The sequence below is a fragment of the Diadema setosum genome, chromosome 14 (assembly GCF_964275005.1).
Source record: "Diadema setosum chromosome 14, eeDiaSeto1, whole genome shotgun sequence".
NCBI lineage: Eukaryota > Metazoa > Echinodermata > Echinoidea > Diadematoida > Diadematidae > Diadema > Diadema setosum.
In genome coordinates, this window is record NC_092698.1 from 29,149,216 (window position 1) to 29,169,191 (window position 19,976).

The 19,976-nt window shown below is 39.0% G+C and overlaps 1 protein-coding gene across 1 annotated transcript in view; it reads left to right on the forward strand.

Moving 5' to 3' along the window:
• The window catches only part of LOC140237674 (cyclin-H-like), a 33,663-nt gene extending 22,948 nt beyond the window's left edge, over nt 1–10,715 (forward strand). The window contains exon 11 of the mRNA XM_072317600.1: nt 10,165–10,715. Within this exon, the coding sequence (XP_072173701.1) occupies nt 10,165–10,206 (42 nt within the window). The 3' untranslated portion in view covers nt 10,207–10,715. The remainder of the gene's footprint in view (nt 1–10,164) is intronic.
• Nucleotides 10,716–19,976: the final 9,261 nt, after the last annotated feature.

The following is a 19,976-nucleotide window of genomic DNA, read 5'->3' on the forward strand; positions in this document are numbered from 1 at the left end:
TACAAAAACGTGCAATAAGGGTTATTAACCACTCAACTTAGTTAGCTCACACTTCACCAATTTGTAATACCCAAAAGATTCTAACGTAGTATGATAGATATAAGTATATTTTAGGTAATCTTACATTTTTATGGCACAGAAAGCTTTTACCCAATTCTCTGATGCATTATTTCACCTTAAATTGCAACATCCATTCATATCATACCAGAAACGCTGAGAATTTTCACATGCCAAAAGTAAGAACATCGTTATTTCAGAAATCTGTTTTATCAAGGTCCGCTTATATGGAATTCAATACCAGATGATATTCGTAAAGTTACCTCTTTTAATGTATTCAAACGTAAACTTATGGAGAATTTCATACAAAATTATCATTCATAAGTTCTTGAGATGCTTGGCTGGCATTACATGTATTCTATCTAATGATTGTAGCTCACTTTGTTTGTAATGTCTTCGTAATGTGAATGTAGTGTTTTGTGTATCATGCTGTATTGCTTTTTGTTTTGTTCTTGCAACTGTATATTTGTTCGTCTCATTTTTTATAGATATGAAATAATTTACCACCAATGCATTTTTTTAGTTGATTTTCTGGGTCGGCCAGATTTTAAGGAAACTTAATTCCTCGTTGGCTGCTTCCCTTCAGCTTTATGTATTCCAGAGTTATGTTTTTTCTCTGTGTCTGTCATGATTGTTCATCAATGTGTTTCTCTGTTGTTTTTTGTGCTGAACAAATAAATTCAAATGCAAATGCAAATTCAAATTCAGATATCAGCAATGGCACTAAAAAATGACATACTGTGCAGCACATCTAACTGCCCATGTTTTACTCAAATGGTTGAACTTTACTTGATGCTTGTCCAGCTGAACTCACCTTTTCTCCCCTGTTTCAGTAGACATACAGCTTTAATTTAAAACATCTTGCTGTCTGCATCTATTTTCTTTTTCTGGTAAATATGTAAGGAGGTATATGGAGAAGTGATGTTTGAGTGTGTAAATAATTGCCTGTCATCATGGTAGGGGGAAAATGATTTAGTCCACCACTTTTCAGAAACCTGATGGCTCCTGTGCCAGCATCTGCAGAGATTTTAGAATCTAATAGGGAATGGGTTAAAAGGTACAAAAACCTGGGATTCAAGAGGGCGCTGTTGTATGGCCTAATGATTGCCACCATCTTCATTACAGAGATTGACGATGCGTAGGTAGTTAACCCATTGAGGATGAGTCCCAATTATACTTGGGCAAGTGTCTATGGGAAATGCGTGTTGTACCAAAATCAAACCGTCTTCAATGGGTTAACTGTCAATCAAAGATCAAGTACAGTATGTATACACAAGTTCCTCCTGCTAGCTAGCAAGCAGACTTTTTTGTCTTTTTGAAAGGATCCGTATGTAGAAGGGGAAACCAGTCGGGAACAATGGCTAAAACAGCTGGACCTGCCATACTAGAGTCACCTAGATATCTCTTTTTTTTTATGATCTGTATAACAGGATTCCTTTGGTGTTTTATTGGACACCGTTTTGGCACAATAATAACTTTGAGGTTAATTTCCTGGTTTGAAAATCCTGCCCTCGATGGCAGAATGATATATTGCATCCTGCATTTAGGTATTGTCTTTGAAGTTTTGGGGGTTTTTTTTGCACTTTTTTTTTTTAATTTTTATGCAGCCGCACTTTAGGCCTCAGAGATGATCATTCCTCTGTCCATTTCATCTAAATTTAATGTCGTCCTAGTAACTCAGAGAAGTAGTCTTATTTACCAGTTTATTGAACGCATTGTGATTGACAAATTGCCCTACATCGACGTAAATAAGCACTGAATTGATCAGTGTTTTAGTAGTAGCCATGATAAAAAAAATCATTGGCGTACATACTCGAGTAGGATTCGAACCTACGACCTGATCACCAGACAGGCGCCATCTCCACTAGACCACCAAGCTTTCGCCCGACAGCAACTCAGCAAGTGTTGGTTCTAATCCTTATAGCATGTAGTGGGTACTGCGTAATTATTCAAATTCATGAAATTCTTTCGTCGAGATGTTTTCATTGCAACTGATTGACAAATTGCCCTACATTGACGTAAATAAGCACTGAATTGATCAGTGTTTTAGAAGTAGCCATGATAAAAAAATCATGGGCGTACATACTCCAGTAGGATTCAAACCTACGACCTCCTGATCACCGGACAGGCGTCATCTCCACTAGACCACCGAGCTTTCGGCCGACAGCAAGCGTTGGTTCTAATCCTTATAGCATGCAGCGGATACTGCGTAATTATTCAAATTCACGAAATTCTTTCATCGAGATGTTTTCATTGCAACTGATTGACAAATTGCCCTACATCGACGACCATGATTTTTTTTTTTTAATCATGGCTACTACTAAAACACTGATCAATTCAGTGCTTATATACGTAGATGTAGGGTAATTTGTCAATCAGTTGCAAAGAAAACATCTCGACGGAAGAATTTCGTGAATTTGAATAACAAAGCAGTACCCGCTGCATGTTGTAAGGATTAGAACCAACACATGCTGTCGGGCGAAAGCTCGGTGGTCTAGTGGAGATGACGCCTGTCCGGTGATTGCAGGAGGTTGCAGGTTCAAATTCTGCTCGAGTATGTACTCCCATGATTTTTTATCATGGCTACTACTAAAACACTGATCAATTCAGTGCTTATTTACGTCGGTGTAGGGCAATTGTCAATCAGTTGCAATGAAAACATCTCGACGGAAGAATTTCATGAATTTGAATAATAAAGCAGTACCTGCTGCATGCTCTAAGGATTAGAACCAACACTTGCTGTCGGGCGAAAGCTTGGTGGTCTAGTGGAGATGGCACCAGAAAATTTTATGCCAATGAAAGTAATCTGTGTCCCCAGGAGATGAGCCAATTTTATGGGGGCAGACCTACAAAATGCATTGTTCTGGAGAGTGTAAGGTGGCATATCAAAGTAATATCTTATATATTGTGGCGTAGAATGCTTAGTCACTCCCCAGATCCTGCTGATTTCCTGAGTTGTTTGTTTGCTTTTTTATTTGTTTGTTTGTTTGTTTTTTCTGCATTTGCCACAACTGAAACATTGGCCATATTAAATGAGAGTCTTGCTTACACTCTGAATGTGAGAAGTAAGCAGAATCTGGTCTTGAGATGAAGTTTTGTAGGCCACTTTCAAAATAATTCAAATATAACCCATTCCCTCCCTTCCATTCCTTTTCCTCAACCCCCCAATATGCTGCCCCACCCCTCTCACCCCTACTCCCAACGCAGCCCCACTTTGTTTCACAACTCTGCACCAGGATTGATAGATAATAATGCAGAAGCATTGTGTCTGAAGGAGGATCATTGCGTTGACATGTCTCCCCCTCCCCCCTCCTGGGCGTTATTCTCTGCGGGAGTCTGTCATGAGAGCCCTTTACTTCTGGCACTGCGAACACTGGCAGAATCTAGTGGCTATTGTTTTCTTGCACCTGTTGCTTATAAGATGAGTCATTAGGAACACCTTCAGTTGTTTGGGATTTTGCTTTCCTTTCTCCAAATCAGAAAGCTATTTCCTCACTTTAGCCAGCCATGTCACATTATGATTGTTGATGGTGACTGACCAGGGAGTGTAAAAAGCCAGAATTGTTTCATCCAGAGGGTTTGAAGCATCTTTGGATTTACAGATGGGAGCATATCGCGAGACCCACATCCACAAGTAGATACAGCTCATGAGTCATACAACCCACAAACCCACAAGTCATACAGCCCTTGACTTTAGTAACACTAAGCAATCAAGGCCCATGAGACCGTATATGTCGAACTCATTGGTTGTTTTTACGTAGTGTCGAAGTCATGGGCCTTATTTGCCTAGTGTTGAACTCAGTGGACTGTATGACTCATTGGCTGTATGACTCATGGACCTTTTTAAATGTCAAACTGGTGGGCTCTATAGACTCCCGAGTGTCGGTATCATGGGATGACTCGGTGGATTGAGGGGAAATTCCCACACCACAGGACTTTCCCCCCGACATAGTGACTAGCCTAGAACTGAATGTGGATATAAGGAAATTGTCTGATAGCAAGGAGAATGCCATGGCACCAGAATTTTTTCAATTCACTTTGTACATTTCATCACTATTCTATCTCCTTACATCCATGTGTTGTATCTAATATTTTACCTTGATGAGCTGAATCTCACAGACAAGAACATGAAAAGAAAAAAAAAAAGAAAAAAAATCATACTGATTGTCTGATATGTCTTCTTTGCATCAAGCATATTTTGAAGGCCAAATTAAGTCCTCACTGATTGTATGATGACATTATATAGCTGATGACTGGCGGGGGGAGGGAACATACTAAATGTTCCACCTGAAGGGTTTGAAATGCTATTGAGGGACTTATAGCCTCCCGAAATAGCATTTCAGACCCTGAGGGTGGAATGTTTGGTACATGCTCCCGACAACAAAAGTCATCATCTGTTATATTATATGGGTTAGTCAAATCACCAGCGTTTCATATTGTATAGAATAGGCAAATCCTATCAATTGCGTGAAAAATGTGATCATTCAATCGTTTGGTATCGTTTGTCATTTGTGACGTGAAAATGTTTTCCCATGGGAGAACATTACAAAAATGTTTTGCCCATGGGTGAACATAACCAATGTGCCTCCATCATGTGACTGTGTTTAGCCAATCACTAACCGGTATTTGACTCACCCATATACATGAATGTAACCTTAGATGTTCTTCAATTGAATTCTGTGCTAAATAGGCCAGGTGACATTGCAGTGTACAGTGTGTGACTTCATCTGAGCTGTTTTCTGCCACCTTAATACAGAGCTGCTCTATACTGTAAAAGTCTTCCTTTCAAGAACTGCAAGTGATGAAACCATGTAATTTTTCTGTTAGACATACTCAGAAGTAGATTATATATCAAATTAGCAGAGATTGGCACAATCAGGCACTTATGAGGGGAACAAGTTGTGGTGGGAATCCATGGGATAGGATTGACACTTTCATCTTCTCCTCTAACCCATTGAGGATGGGCTGATTTTGCTACAACATGCATTTCCCATAGACACTTGCCCGAGTGTACTCGATCAAGACTCATCCTCGACAGGTTAAAATGCATGATTGGATTCAGATAGAAATGGGTAGTACCGGTAATCATTCGCAGGAGGAGGTAGGGGATGTGAACTGGATTGTTCAACTACTGTAAAACATTATATATTCGCGGCATGATTTTTTCGCGAATTGGAGCCGGCGGCCTTTTTTGCGGCATGAAATTTTCGCGAACTGCCACTGGTATTCAATGCATATAGTGTAGACAAGAACTTTCGCATGCATTTTAATTTCGCGAATCTTCGCGCTTGCGAAATTCGCGAAATTAAAATGCACGCGAACATTCCTCGTTTTACAGTAATTCAGGTGCCCTCCATGAATGCCCCTTGTGAGATACAATTCAGTTTAATGATATCCAATCAAGGGGCACCATGGAGAATTTACACATGTGCTGTTACTGTGGCAACATTCTTTACTTCATTCTTTGAAGATATGTCCAACTTCTGCACATCTTTACATCTTTCCATCGCCACATTTCTTTTCAATTGCTCACAAACATCAACAGAATTTCAATCTCCAAGGCTTTTACATGAAATTTGGGGCCATAATATGTTCTGATACCATCAAGGCAATGCACTTCAAGCTTCTATTCACAAAAAAAAGAAGAAATTATTACACAACTCGAAGGGGAATGCAGTTTTTTTTAGCTGCACTTAGTTTTCATGTAGTTATTTTATATGGCACTGTACATACACCACACCAGACCCGCCAAACAGTGCGAAAATACCCTCAGATGGTGGACTGCACTTACTAAGAAGAAGAACTATACATTGAGCTCTACATGTTTGCCAAACGTTTGAATTGAGAAGTTGTTTGATCTGTATGACTTTTACATGACTTTGAGGCCATAATGAGCTATTACCATGGTAATGTACTTTGAGTCCACTGTTGAAAAATGTGTCTCGTACAACTTAACATTGAGCTCCACATGTTTGCAAAATATCTTTGTGCCACTGTGTATTTTTTTATAGCATTCATTGTATATGAATCGCAGCAGTGTACATTACTTTACCCATATCCAAACAGTGTGCACCAAACCCCCTCAACCGTCTCTATACCCTATGCCCAATGTGGGATCATTACATGCATGAAATCCCACACCGTCATGCCTGGCTGTGCCTCATTCATGGTGTCTTGGAGTCAAAACAGAGGGAAAGAACACTGAACCATTCCAACGTTTATATGAGGCAAAGGTCACAATCAATATCGTATGAACTACATGTACATTATCAGCGCAGGGCCCTCAGAACCCGCAGTGTAACCAAGAAAAACCCAAAGAAAAAAGAGAAATCGTGGATGCTGTAAATGTCATGAGAACTCATTGTCAACATTTCACAGTGGTCCTTTGAAATGTTAGTGACTAGGACCCCGTTTACAGTGCGGGGCCGGGCTCGGCCGCGGCTCGGCCGCGGCCGAGTCCGGCCTCAATTGCGCGGCCGAGCCTCGCAATTTTGTCCGTTTACACTGCTGGGCTCGGCCGCGCTTTTGATTCAAACCTTTCAATATTTTGTCGTAGTGGCGCTCTGCTTGTAAACAAACGCAATTTGGTATTGTCTGGTTTTCAGACCTTTTGCCAAATGAATTCCGTGGCGACGAAGTCGCCGTTCGGGCAAAGGCCTTTGCCGAAGGAAAAAAATCCTTTGCAGGACAAAACCACCTTAAACTATACTAGTTTTCGACATTGAGGGGGTTAATATCCTGAATAGCGAAGATACAGGCAGAGGGTTTGGAAGCCAGACTAAAATTGGCCGCGCAATTGGCCGCGCATTTGGCCCAGTTTGCGTTTACACCAAGAAGAGGCAGGGCTCGGCTGCGGCTCGGCCGCGGCCGAGACCACCTCCAGAGCGAGGCCAAATGCGAGGCCAATTTTGGCCTCGCATTTGGCCTTTTGCGCGTTTACACTGAAGCGGGGCTGGGCTCGGCCGCGGCTCGGCCGCGGCCGAGCCTCGCACTGTAAACGGGGTCCTAGGGTCCATTTCATGAAGTCATCTCATAAAAGGCTTTACATGAATCTCAGATTGGCCAAAGTTGCTCCTATGTAGCTATATGAGACTTTCAAAGAGAAGTAAAATCCATTTCATGAAGTCTCTCATAAGTGTGTCTTGTGAGCAAAAAGCCTCTATAATATAAGACTTTCATGAAACTGACCCCAGTAGAGTTATGTCAGCAAATATTGTTGTGTTAAACTTTGTCTCCTCTGAGTTGGACAGTGCTAACATCACCAAGATGCTCATGTACAGTGTACATGCCATATGAGCCTATTGTTGTCGTTGAGCTGTGAGCGAGATATGTTTTATCTGCATTTGATGTGAGATTTATATGCTAGTCATGATGTAGAATTGTCTGAATCTGATGTGTTTCTATTCAGTGTAGTATTTTTGCCTGCTGCAGTCTTTCTGCAAACTTAAAGGGATCGTATAGTTTTGGTTGAGACCCAATTTCAGGTTTCTAACATTTTTTTGGTGAGATAATGAGAAACCTTTTATGAAACATGAAAGAGCATGTAATTCTATGAGGAATTCAACATTTATTTGATGAAAATTAGTTTTGAAATGGCTGAGATATCCAAAAAAAGAGCGATTCTAATAAAGTGTGGAACCCACACTTTGTTACGATCGCTTTGTTTTACTCTGTTTTTGATGTTTCAGTCATTCCAAACCCGATTTTCATCAAATAAACTGAATTCCTCTTAAAGTGGTATGCTTTGTACTATATCATGAGTGTTTTCTTGGTATCTTGCAAAAAGTTAAAAGCCCAATTCTCATCTCCACCAATACTGTACCATCCCTTTAAGGTTCGTGTGGTATCCAATTTTGTCCAATCTGTTAACATGGCTCCTGAGACCAAGGCAACTACACTATGGTTGTATGATTTTTTTTTTTTTTTTTTTTGTTAATTGAAGTGTGTGGTTTCCATTCTGACATTGAACTTTCAAAGAGCGGAAAGCAAAGTTTTCACTATGGAATTCCCATTTGTAATTCATCCATAGACAATTTAAAGTACTGTCACCCCTTAACCCGTTGAGGATGGACTGATTTTGCTACAACATTGCCTGGATCTTAGGTGGAAAACTTAATAGCTGTTGGTCCTATGGTAGCTTCCTCATAAGCATTTTTAAGTGCTTCTTTAGTGGCAATGTTTAAATCAATCCAAACAAAGCAAACAAACAAGCAAGCAAAGCCACCTATTTAAACTTATATTTTACATTCATTTTGGCCTGCACCTGGAAATGCAGATGTCTTGCATATTGCCTAAAAAAAAACCCACTTTGCAGTTCATAGTAATTTCTGTGTCTACTGAATGATCTTCAAGGAGATATTTAGCAGTGGTTTTATTTTCACAAATGTTGCAGGCTGATATGCAAAAATGTTGCCTCCCTTAAAATAAGAAATTATATTGTTCCCAAGGTGGGAAATTGCTAACTTTGCTTGTTAAGAAGGGATCATGCCAATTTTTCTTTCCATGGCTGTGATTTTTGTCTATGAATTCAAAGCACATGCAGATATTTTTTCTTTCTTTTCAGTCCTGATCTGTGCAAAATACCATGCTCATGAAATATGTAATACATACAATAGATCTCCATGACACAGTACTTAACCTCATTAGAGAGAGAAAACACCTTTGATGGGCATTGTAAAGTGCTGTGGGGGTGTATTGCTTTGTATATAAGAATGCTTTTTAAAGTGATATTGCTCCATACATGTACACTCTTTCAAAGGCCATATGATAAAATATGGTCTCCTAGGAAGGCATTGTTTGCTCTTCTCGCTTTATACAATATCCATTCCCTCTGTTCAAATATTCAATAGTTATGGGGGGGGGGGGGTGGGGGAGGCATCTGGAACTTTTTTCTTCTTCTTCTTTTGTCATTTGCAGTGTACTTTGTTAGGGAGGTTGGAATGCAAGGACTTTTTTTTTTCTATTGAAAGAGTTTGTTATTGATACCTTTGTTTGTTAAAAAAAAAAAAAAAAAATCTTTTCTTGGCCTTGAATCTGCAAAATCAGAACAAGAGTCTGCCCTTGATAACCTTGGCAGGGCTGTTTTGATGTGTTTTTTTTTTCTTTCATTTTTGTTGTTGCTTGTGGGGAGACAGATAGTCAAAAGTGGGTCACTGGGACTACTGGCAGTAGCGGATCCAGAGGGGGTCGCACTGTTAAAACAAAAGAAAGAAAAAGACAAAATGGGGGGGCGAGTGCCCCCCCCCCCTTAATTTTGTAAAGGCGCCTCCCCTTTACGGAATTCCTGGATCTGCCCCTGACCAGTCAATTCTACCTTTGTCTTTCTGTAGATATCTGTTCATAATATCCTTACAGAGTTTGTAGAGTGCTGACAAAACAGACTGAAATTGTATAGCAATATTGAACACTTCTTTGCTTCTCTAGTTTGAACCAACAAACAATTAGTTAGCTTTAACGAGACGTTTATGTCTTTTTGCCGAAGGGAGATTTAGTGACTCATTTCACAGTTGCGTGGCAAATAGTTGCATGAATGATCTGAGTCTTGGTCAATGAAAATGCACAAATGAAATATTTGTGCATTTTGGACAATGTGCGGAGCACTTGCTTTGATCTTGTATCAGGTGATTGAAGATGTACATGTAGCAGGTTTGTGCATTGTGGATTACTTTGCAAGCTGCTTGCTCTTTGTTGGATGTGCTTATCATTTTTGAGAGTAAAATGTATAATACTTTGATTTGTGAATGTTTGCAGATTGCTATGAGAGATGAATCGACGGATGGTCCAATATTTTCAGAAACAATTTTCAGGAAGTAAAAATGGTAGAGCATCACATTCATAACTTTACATTTTAGACTTGTAGTCGTACTCTCCAGTTATTTGAGGTTCTGTATGAAATATTGTAGAAGCAAGAGTCTGCATTCTACATTGACGTCACTGGGTTTTTGAAAGTTTGGTAGTTCATTAGGGTCATTGATCAGTTGATCTACAACATATTTATTGTTTAAAAATATGGGATGATGAACACATGTTTTTCCTATTTTGTGGGGTTTGAAATAATCTTGCTCAAATACTTTTCTTTCCTGCTGTGTTTTCTGATACTTCTAACAGGAAATGAAGCGCAAGGAGAGAGAGCTTTTGATGAACATTTGAACGCCTCAAACTCTACCAAATGGTGCTCTGGAGCCACAGCAATAAATCAGCTCTCTGTGGTAAATCATCACTTTGGTCTCCAGCTCATTTGACTCTATGGACTGTCTACGTGTTTCCGTTGGGTTTGAGTACAGTGGCATTGGCTATTGAGAGGGCAACTGGAGGTTGGTGTAGTCTGCACAGGACATTTTACAGGGTAGTTTCAAGCGGAGAGGAGAAAGTTCTCACATTTACTTCCCTGTGAAGGTGTAATTGACTACTGCTGGTCAAGACGTGGTGTTGGTTGACAGCTGTGCGTGAATGACAATCAGACAAGAAATGTACCCAAACCTGTGTCGTTTTGTGTTGTTTTAGAGGCTCCACTTTTGAAAATTGATGTTCTGTTTTTTATGTTGTGTCTTTTCATTTGAAATCACATTGAAAACATAATTGAACAGTGCCATCTTATGCTGAAGAAACAGGCGTATTGTAATACTACAATATACAATATCAAGGCAATGTTTGCCACATCCCCTACGGGGGGGGGGGGGGGGGGGGGGGGGGTGAATATTAGATGCATGTCATATTTGTGTTTCCTACAATGGTACTGTGTTTGAGGCGTGCATTCGTCAACACAATATCATGTAGGTTGATAAGTGTATGCTATTCTATGGTTGGGACTGATGTATAATACTGTGAAATAATTGTCACACAGGCGATGCAAGTGCATCTGAGCCAGTGTTTGCAGATATAGTCTACATGTGCCATGAAAAAGGTTGATCATCATTTTATTCTGGATTTATTTTTGTGCTTATCTGATGGGCCATGCTATCAGAACTTCAATATAATCCATTAAACAATACAGTCAAACTTCCGCTTGACAAAGGAAGACACATTTGCAGGAAATCAACCAGGAAAAAAGTATTTTCAAGGTGCATGTTGATGTATTCCATGCTCTTGTCAAATTTGATCTATTTCACACTTCACTTCTTCAGTCCAACGCAAAAGTTATACAAGTGAACTTGACATTCGTTTCTGTGTCTTGTTGCTTTTCGGGGCACTGTGGGAAAGTGGATAAGACTCCTGACTTTTAAACGAAGCACCCAAGTTCAAATCCCGTCCAGTGAGTACGTCCTTGGAGAGGATGTTTTTAACCCACCATGTCCATCTCCACCCAGATGTATAAATGGGTACCTGACAATGCTAGGGTAATAATAATGGCAGGGCCCTCTGGTAGAACAGTGGCAACACTGAAGAGGCTATCCTGGGTAAAGAAGCCCATTTTATCATTATTATTATTATCATTTGGTGCCAACAGCAACCTTCTAAATGTAGTGTCAAAATTATCTCTCTCCACTGCCTACAAACAACTACTTTTGAAACAGTCTTATACCAGGTAAGCACAGTTTTCAACAAATTGGTTTTAAAGTTCAGAATCTACAGAGTTCTGTCAAACTAGAACAGCAAAGCTCCATGTGATGAAAAAAAAAAAAACTAACCAGAAAGTTTAAAAATATATTTTAAGACTTTAATTTGAGAGAGAAGTTAGTTATGGTATCAAATTTTAAACAAACCTCAAGTTTCAGACGTGACCAAGTGATAAAGTGACCAAGATCACTTTATGTAATGCTATCTCGGCTGTACATAGGAATGCAACTTTATGAGGCTATTGTGGAAATGGGTCACATGCCCTTTTCTTTTTGAATACCTCCTGAAAGAAGCCATAAAATGAAGTGATGCTTCCGACTTGATGTACGACCCTCCAGGGTCTTTTGGAAAGGACTGGTGACACGTGCAAATGTGCAGTAAGTACTGCTGACTACCATGGCAACAGCTAGAGACAAACAGCCAATCAGCTGTATATTAAGTAAGGTAGTCATTGCCATGGAACCAAGTTGTCTGCAATGTTAATGGCAAATCATTGAAATAGGTAATTGGCTGGGTTGATTGCTGCAAACAAAAGCAAAGCCTCACCTACCTAGAAACTCATACAGCTGTATTTCAAATCCGAATCTATGCGCGAAACTTACTTATTCCATCAGTCATAATATTTTTGTTTTGTTTTGTTTTGCTATATACATATCACAGTGTAATTTTATTTTGTATTTCGATCCAACTTTTCTGCATCAGTGCACTTAAAAATGCCTGTATGCATTGCTTCATAAATGGTATTTATTATCATTGTTATTATTATTATTATTATTATTATTGTTATTATTATTATTATCATTATTATCATTAATATTATTATCAATACTATCATCGCTATTATGACTTTTATGAATTGTTATTTAAACAAAATGGCATTGGTTTTATTTTGAAGATATGGCACAACATATGTTACCCTCAGTGTAAAGCCTGATGGTGCTTTTCTCTGTATGAAATGGATGCTGCACTCAAAGTCTGTTTTGTCAGATACTGTAGTTATTTTGGATGGGGCCCTTTCCATGGTGAAGGACTTGAATTATTGTTAGACGACCAGATTTCCTATGTGTGCACTGATATGTGCTGATGCATTTAGTGAAAAGTGCCCTCAACTATTCACATTTCTTACTCTGTTGTAGAAAATATGTGGTTCAATTCCTCTGTCATCAGTACATGTATGTGAATATAAATCTGAAAGACGGAAGAATGTCAATTTATCTCATCATGTTTTTCTATTTTCCTCTTAGCAACATCAGAATGATAATACCAGTACTGATTGTTCTATGACATGTGAATAAACAAGGAAATAAAGTCTCATTGCAGAGGAAGGAAATAAAAACGTATTGCCAAGTGAATGTTGTCAACAGCATTTCAAAGACTGTCCAAATTCTGTTCTGCAATGGTTGAGCTCACATCTACACACTTCTGATTTTTTTTTTTTTCCAGTGGGCTTGTATTTCCTGATAATTGTAACAAATCTTCATTACTGTGGTAGTTTTTAGAATGAATACTAGATTATGTATAACTATAATGTTTTCATGACTAGCTTTTAAGGTAGTTATCCTCTCATGCAAGTCTTCCAGATAGGAATGATGAGAGAAGAGGATAACTCAGATGTGAAAGTCTCACTGAAGTGGGAAGAGGAAGTGAAAATTGTCAAGTAAGAAATTGTCAATGTCAAGCATACTCAAGAGACAGACAACTAGCAGACCGTCTATTTTCTGTCAATCAAAGTTAAAGCAGACACTTCAGTAGTGGTTGTGTATTTTGTACCAAATAGTACAAAATTGCCGCTTTTGTATTTTTGAAAAGGGATAACAGAGGTTTTCTTCATGAGTTTTTGTAAACCTTCCAGGTGAAGGTGAATTTAATTGTAAATGCCAATATTTTTTGTATATGGCATGTTTTAAAGTGAAAGTTCAAACTTCTTTCGAAGTTGCAAGGAGAGTAAACCTTTCTCATATTTTTTTTTTTTCTTGCACATATTGAATTCAGGTTGAATTATATCAATTCCCTCTAAATATTGTGGGAAATTTGTGATTGTCTTTTGTATACTCAAATGCTTTTCTGATGGACAGACTTGGTTTGTCATTTATAACAAAAGTGTATTTTTGTTCTTGAAACAATATTTACCTTTGCTCACTTAGAAACTTGATTGTCAAATTGTCTCATTTCTTGCTTCTTCTTTTTCTTTTTTCTTTTTTTTTTTTGCAATTCGTGATGTTGCTCTTTTTGAGGTGTGCGTGATACAATGCGCGATTTTTTTCTTTGAGTTTATGTGATCCAAAGTGCGATGGCAGTCATGGTGAGGACAGGATATGAAGTTTGCATTACATGAAAACATACTCTTAAATACCCTGTTAATACCAAGTAAATAATGATAATAAAAAAAAAAAAAACTGCGGACGCGCCTAATTGTAAGTTAACCCATGCACTGAAATACTCTGGTCTGAAAGTCTCAGATTATATTCGAGTGAAACCCCGATGAAACACTGATAGACATTTAAGTAGAAGTCGTCCTCCAGTTATCCCCGGTAGATCCATCGAGCGTTCAGTGGTGTTTCAATACACATCAGTCTCAACACTGGGCCGGATGCATAAGAGCTAGCAATTGCTTGTGCTAGCCTTTTACTTGAATCAGTATGCCTAAAAACAAGCAATTGCTTGCGAGCAAAAGAATTTGCTAGCAAGCACAAACAATTGCTTGCTGCCCGCAAGCAATTGCTTGGAGACAAAGCATTTGCTTATACATAAAAACAAATCTTTTGCTTGTTCTTGCTTGCAATAATTGCTTACGATTTTCCAAGCTCTGTGAAATGAGCTTGAGCTTTTGCTTAACTGGGACGTTCCCTTGAAGCATCATTTTCATATTCATAAAATAAAGACCAAACTTGTGCAAGAGTGGTATATCTACAAGAGATTACTCCAATAAGTATAGTGCAACAAAATTTTTCGTTTCAACAACGAGAATGTCCAGTCTACAAGAAATTACTCCTATAGGTATACAGAGCGTATCAAAAAAAAAAAAAAAAAAAAAGGTAATCCAACTTTGGAGGGCTGCCATTTCTTAATTGTCAGTTATGAAGAGCACAATCTTGGTAGTTCCTCTTCCCATTGATACCTAATTATGTCAACAATTGTCATGCATGACCGAGCACATGGACATTAAAGACAACAATAACAAATTCTACTTTTTCCTAGTTTGCGTGTTATTGTGAAGGAACAATGCATGTGTGACTGCGTGGATGAGATCTGTCAATGAAAGTGGTCAAATCATCAGGCCAGCCTGCACGAGTGCAGATTCGTGTTTTAGGGTTTCTTCTAACGTTTATTGGTTCATATCCATCAACATGGCCACGTTGTCGATATTTGGTCCTTCCCATTAAGGCGAAACCATTATCCATTTTACTCCCTTCATATTCAAGACATGGTTTGCCACTGGGAGCTATGTGTTGAATATGATCAGAGAAAAAATGGATTGTGTGGGTTGGCCTCTGTGGGAGCGACCAAGTTATCGGACAAAAGGCCATGTTAAAGGTTATGGACCATAAAATGTTAGGAGAAAACCTAAACACAAAACCTAAACACATACCTGCATTCGTACAGGCTGGACTATTTGGCAACTTTCATTGACAGACATCTCATCCATGCAGTGAGACATGCATTGTTCCTTCACAATAACATGCAAATTTGGAAAAAAGGCAATTTGTCATTGTTTTCTTTAAAGTCCATGTGCTCAGTCATGCATGACAATTGTCAACATAATTAGGTATCAATGGAAAGAGGAAGAGTTCCCCTTAAATTTCCTTACAATCAACATCATGCTCTTCATAACTGACAATTAAGAAATGGCAGCCCTCAAAAGTTGGATTACCTGTTTGTTTGTTTGTTTGTTTTTTTTTTTTTTGATACGCTCTGTATAAGTATAGTGTAACAAACTTTTTCGTTTCAACAACGGGAATGTCCAGTAGTTAGCACGCAAAATGTGATGAGAAACAGGTAGGATGTCTGACTTCAGTGGCGACCTGGCAGATCCGGGCTACGATAAAGCAGTGATGGGAATCAGCCAGTACATGGATGTGTACCGGTAGATGTGTGTGTGCGTCTGTGTGTGGGCATTCATGAGTGTCATTTCATAGCTCCTTTGCTATGTCAGGAAATGTTTCCGCACACACACGTCCTTTCAAATACATGCTGCCACACCCCCCCCCCCCCCTTTGTTCTTGTGTTCGCACATACGTGACGTCCCTTTTGTTGGTGCAAAACAAGCGTAAGGTATGAGCACAAGCAAAAGGTTATATGCATATGGATCTAAGCAATAAAATTGCTTGAGCTAGACCTTTTGCTAGACGAGCTTGTGCTTTTGATTGAAGCAATTGCTTACAAGCAATTGCTAGTTTTATGCATTCGGCCCACTGAATCGCATTTCGCGCCACTGGTTTTCATTTGGCTTCATCGCCTGCTTATACTAGGTGGAGAAATACGTAGATAAGTTTGTATTCCACTTTGTGCATGCGCAGAAAAGGTCATATGTACCAACAGGTATTCTGGTTTGTTAATTCACTGAGATAAGCATCTTTGATGTGATGATTATTCTGTGATCCTTTTCTGAATGGTGCTTGCCTGCACAACCACCTGACAGCAAGCCTGGTATTTGGCAATATCAAAAGAAAAATGTTATTATTGCATTCAATACAAAACAGTGAAATGGATGCCTGTTAAAAATAATGTCAACTGACTGGACTATGGTCACCTGGTCTAACCGCATTTTTAACACGAATTCCATAAATTGTTACGTCGGGCAAGCTTAAAACGACTGAAGTGCCTAACCAACTGAGAAAAAAGAAAGGTCATTTATACCAATGTGTAGCTAATTACGAACTGGCTTCCTACGAATTGCGTTCTCATGGTAGCTATTATAATAATGTGTGTAATAGTGCGAAAGAGTGTACGAGGCGCATACTCCGCTTAGTCAGTTCACCCATGTCACCTCTTTTACGATGATATTTTTCGATTGTTTGCGAATGTTGTAAAACAAAGGCACCGGGGACAGATAGCGAACCCTGGAACGGTATATTGGTATAGAAGATGCCCGACTATAGCAAACGGAAATGATACCCACTGAGATGAATGATAGATAAGTAACTCTTTGCGTGACAAGTTTAAAGTGCGTTCTGATTTTCCGGACTGTCTTGTTCAAGAAGGAAGAAACTTGATCCGCATTTTTGCCCAATGCTTCGAAGTTGACAGTCAATATTCGGGTGTTACAGGCAAACATTCAATGAAAGTAGGGCTAAAGTTGTAGCAATTCTTTAACAGTGAAGCCGCGAGCGCATCTAGGGGGCATTTCATGAAGGAACTTGTCGGATAAAATATCTGACAAGTCAATTATATCCGACAAGTTTTGAGAAATTCTTTAGTCTGATTGGCTGATTTCTCTGAACTTGTCGGATATAATTGACTTGTTGGACATTTTATCCGACAAGTTCCTTCATGAAACGCCCCCTGGGGGGCGTTTCATGAAGGAACTTGTCGGATAAAATGTCCAACAAGTCAATTATATCCGACAAGTTCAGAGAAATCAGCCAATCAGACTAAAGAATTTCTCAAAACTTGTCGGATATAATTGACTTGTCAGATATTTTATCCGACAAGTTCCTTCATGAAACGCCCCCCAGATCATACGGGCTTGCCTCCTCGGCTTGCCTCTTGCTGATTCCGATCTGATCTCTGCTTCTGCCGCATGTTGGGGGGGGGGGGGGGGGTCACATACAAACATTGGTTAATCTTGAAATGACTGAATTTTCAGGGTTGTACTACTTGTTGGTTTTTGTCTATTGATATAGCATGCTGTACTTTATGCAGGCGTTCATTTGTATAATAATCTTATATGCACATTTTTGTTATCATGTCTTATTATTGAACCAAGAGAGAAAGGGGGGGGGGGGACCCTTTCAAACTGTAGTCCAGGGCCCCATTTCATCAAAAAAAAACAACAACAACAACGTTAGGATGGCAACTCTTGCTGGAATGGCAACTTTCAATAGCAACAGCCAATCAGGAAGCTGGATTCTTGTCGTTACTATGACAATTGCCATTCTAGCAAGAGTTGCTATCATATCAACCTTTTATGAAATGGGGCCCAGGTCTTCACATTGATAAATAACTTTATCAGACCCTGTCATCTATTTCCCGGAAGCTCCTGTTTTCATATGTTTTTTATACAATGCTTGATGGACTTTCCCACATAGCCTTTGATGTGCGATAATAAAGTGTTCTCGTCAAAACAAATGAAACTGTTCCTATAAATGCGGCATGCTCTTGAGACAAGGAAATTACCTGATCATCAAAAAGCAGACAATGCAGTGAATTAGGACCTGAAATCACCTCTTTGCACGCTTTTCCCTCATTATCGGTGTCAGCTTATGGAGTCTTGCTTAACATCTAAAATACTTTTGTGTGTACATTACCACTGAAACGTAAACTCTATTGAGGAATCAACTTCTGCCTTTGGGTAAAACATACTTATTTAATTTTATTTTTTATTTATTTTTTTTTTTTTTACATTCTTCATTCCTAGCATTCATTTTTGTCGAGCCCACCGGAGGTGTGTGAGACTAAGGGATCGCCTGCGGCGTCTGTCCGTCCGTCGTCCGTCCGTCCGTCCGTCGTCCGTCCGTAACGCTACAAAAACTTGAATAACTCTCTACTGAGGACTTTAATTTCAATCAAACTTGGAGGGAAGAGTGGTTATACCAAGTTACACAATTTACCATACATGAAGGTCACCTCAAGGTAAAAGGTCACAGGCAGGGGTCAATGAACTTTAGGGCCCAAGGTTAAGTTTTTACGGCGCGTTTTGATTATGGCTCATAACTTTTGATGTATATGTTCGTTTGTGACCAAACTTGGATGGTAGATGTCCCTTGGAAAGTTGAAGGTCACCACAAGGTCAGAGGTCACAGAAAGGTGTCAATGAACTTTTAGGGTCCACAATGTTCACGGCGTGTTTTGATTATGGCTCATAACTTTTGATCCCTATGTCCGTTTGTGACCAAACTTGGATTGCCGATGTCCCTTGGGGAGTTGAAGGTCATCACAAGGTCAGAGGTCACAGACAGGGGTCAACGAACTTTTAGGGCCCAATGTTCAGTTTTTATGGCGTGTTTCCATTATGGCTCATAACTTTTGATCCATATGTCCGTTTGTGACCAAACTTGGCTGGTAAATGTCCTTGGGGAGTTGAAGGTCACAACAAGGTCAAAGGTCATAGGTGGGGTCAATGAACTTCCGGGATTTAGAAAAGCATTAATTTCTTCTACGCGAATGGACGAGACACATTTTGGCAGTTGCCTTCATCTTGTTGATATTTAGATCTTCGTCATTTTGTTACACCTTCAAAAAATATTTGTGACCCTTTTAGGATTTTAGGATGCTATAGCATTTCGCATTTTGAGTGAAATTTGCTCGTTTTCTATCTTGACTAAAACCATTAGGTACCACTGGGCCTGGTGAAGATAAAGGTAATGACTTAAAGTTATTTCTTATTTTCGTCAATTTTCCCCAGGTGACAAAGCATTAAAAACAGCGGTGGAATTGAGTAAGTCAATGTGTCTTTATGAAAGTTCCCATCTTACCAGGTAGAGAAAGGCTTCTACACATACATGTATCTGATTTTTCCGAGATATCGGGTGCTTCTTAATAGGTAAAATATGTATTGAAGGGTAAAGAAGGGCGCTTGTATTTTGTATCCATTTGGAGAGACATCCCGCAGTCTTTATATTACTTTGTGTAAATATTGCGTGTGGCAGAATCATTACTTGGGTCAAATTTTGCATAGGTAAACATAGATAATTCATAAAGTTAGTGACTATTGATGGAATATAAAATGTTATGCATATAAGGCATGTTTATTTGATGATGTACAAAATTCTTCATGAAATGGCACCTACTTATTTACGTGATAAATTTATTTACAAAGAAATCGGTTACTCTTTAAGACAATGTGAGAAATTGATTTTACCGAAACCTAATTCTCAAAATTGCACACGTACATTTTTATATCGTGGTAGTACATTGTACAATGATCTACCTTTGTCTATTAGACAGTCCAACAGCCTTACTGATTTCAATAGAGAAATCAAAAATTGTATATGTAGATTTTGAACCGTAAAATAGTAAAATTATTGAAAATGAATTGATGAATATATGTTGTATGTATTTACATGTATATTACCCTATGTCACCAGAGATCTAAGATGAGTCGGGGGGGGGGGGGGGAGGGAGGGGGTGTTTGAGGGATTGTTTTGTGATATGATTTTAGATATTATGTTTGGTATGAATTAAAGACATGTTAGTTATTATAT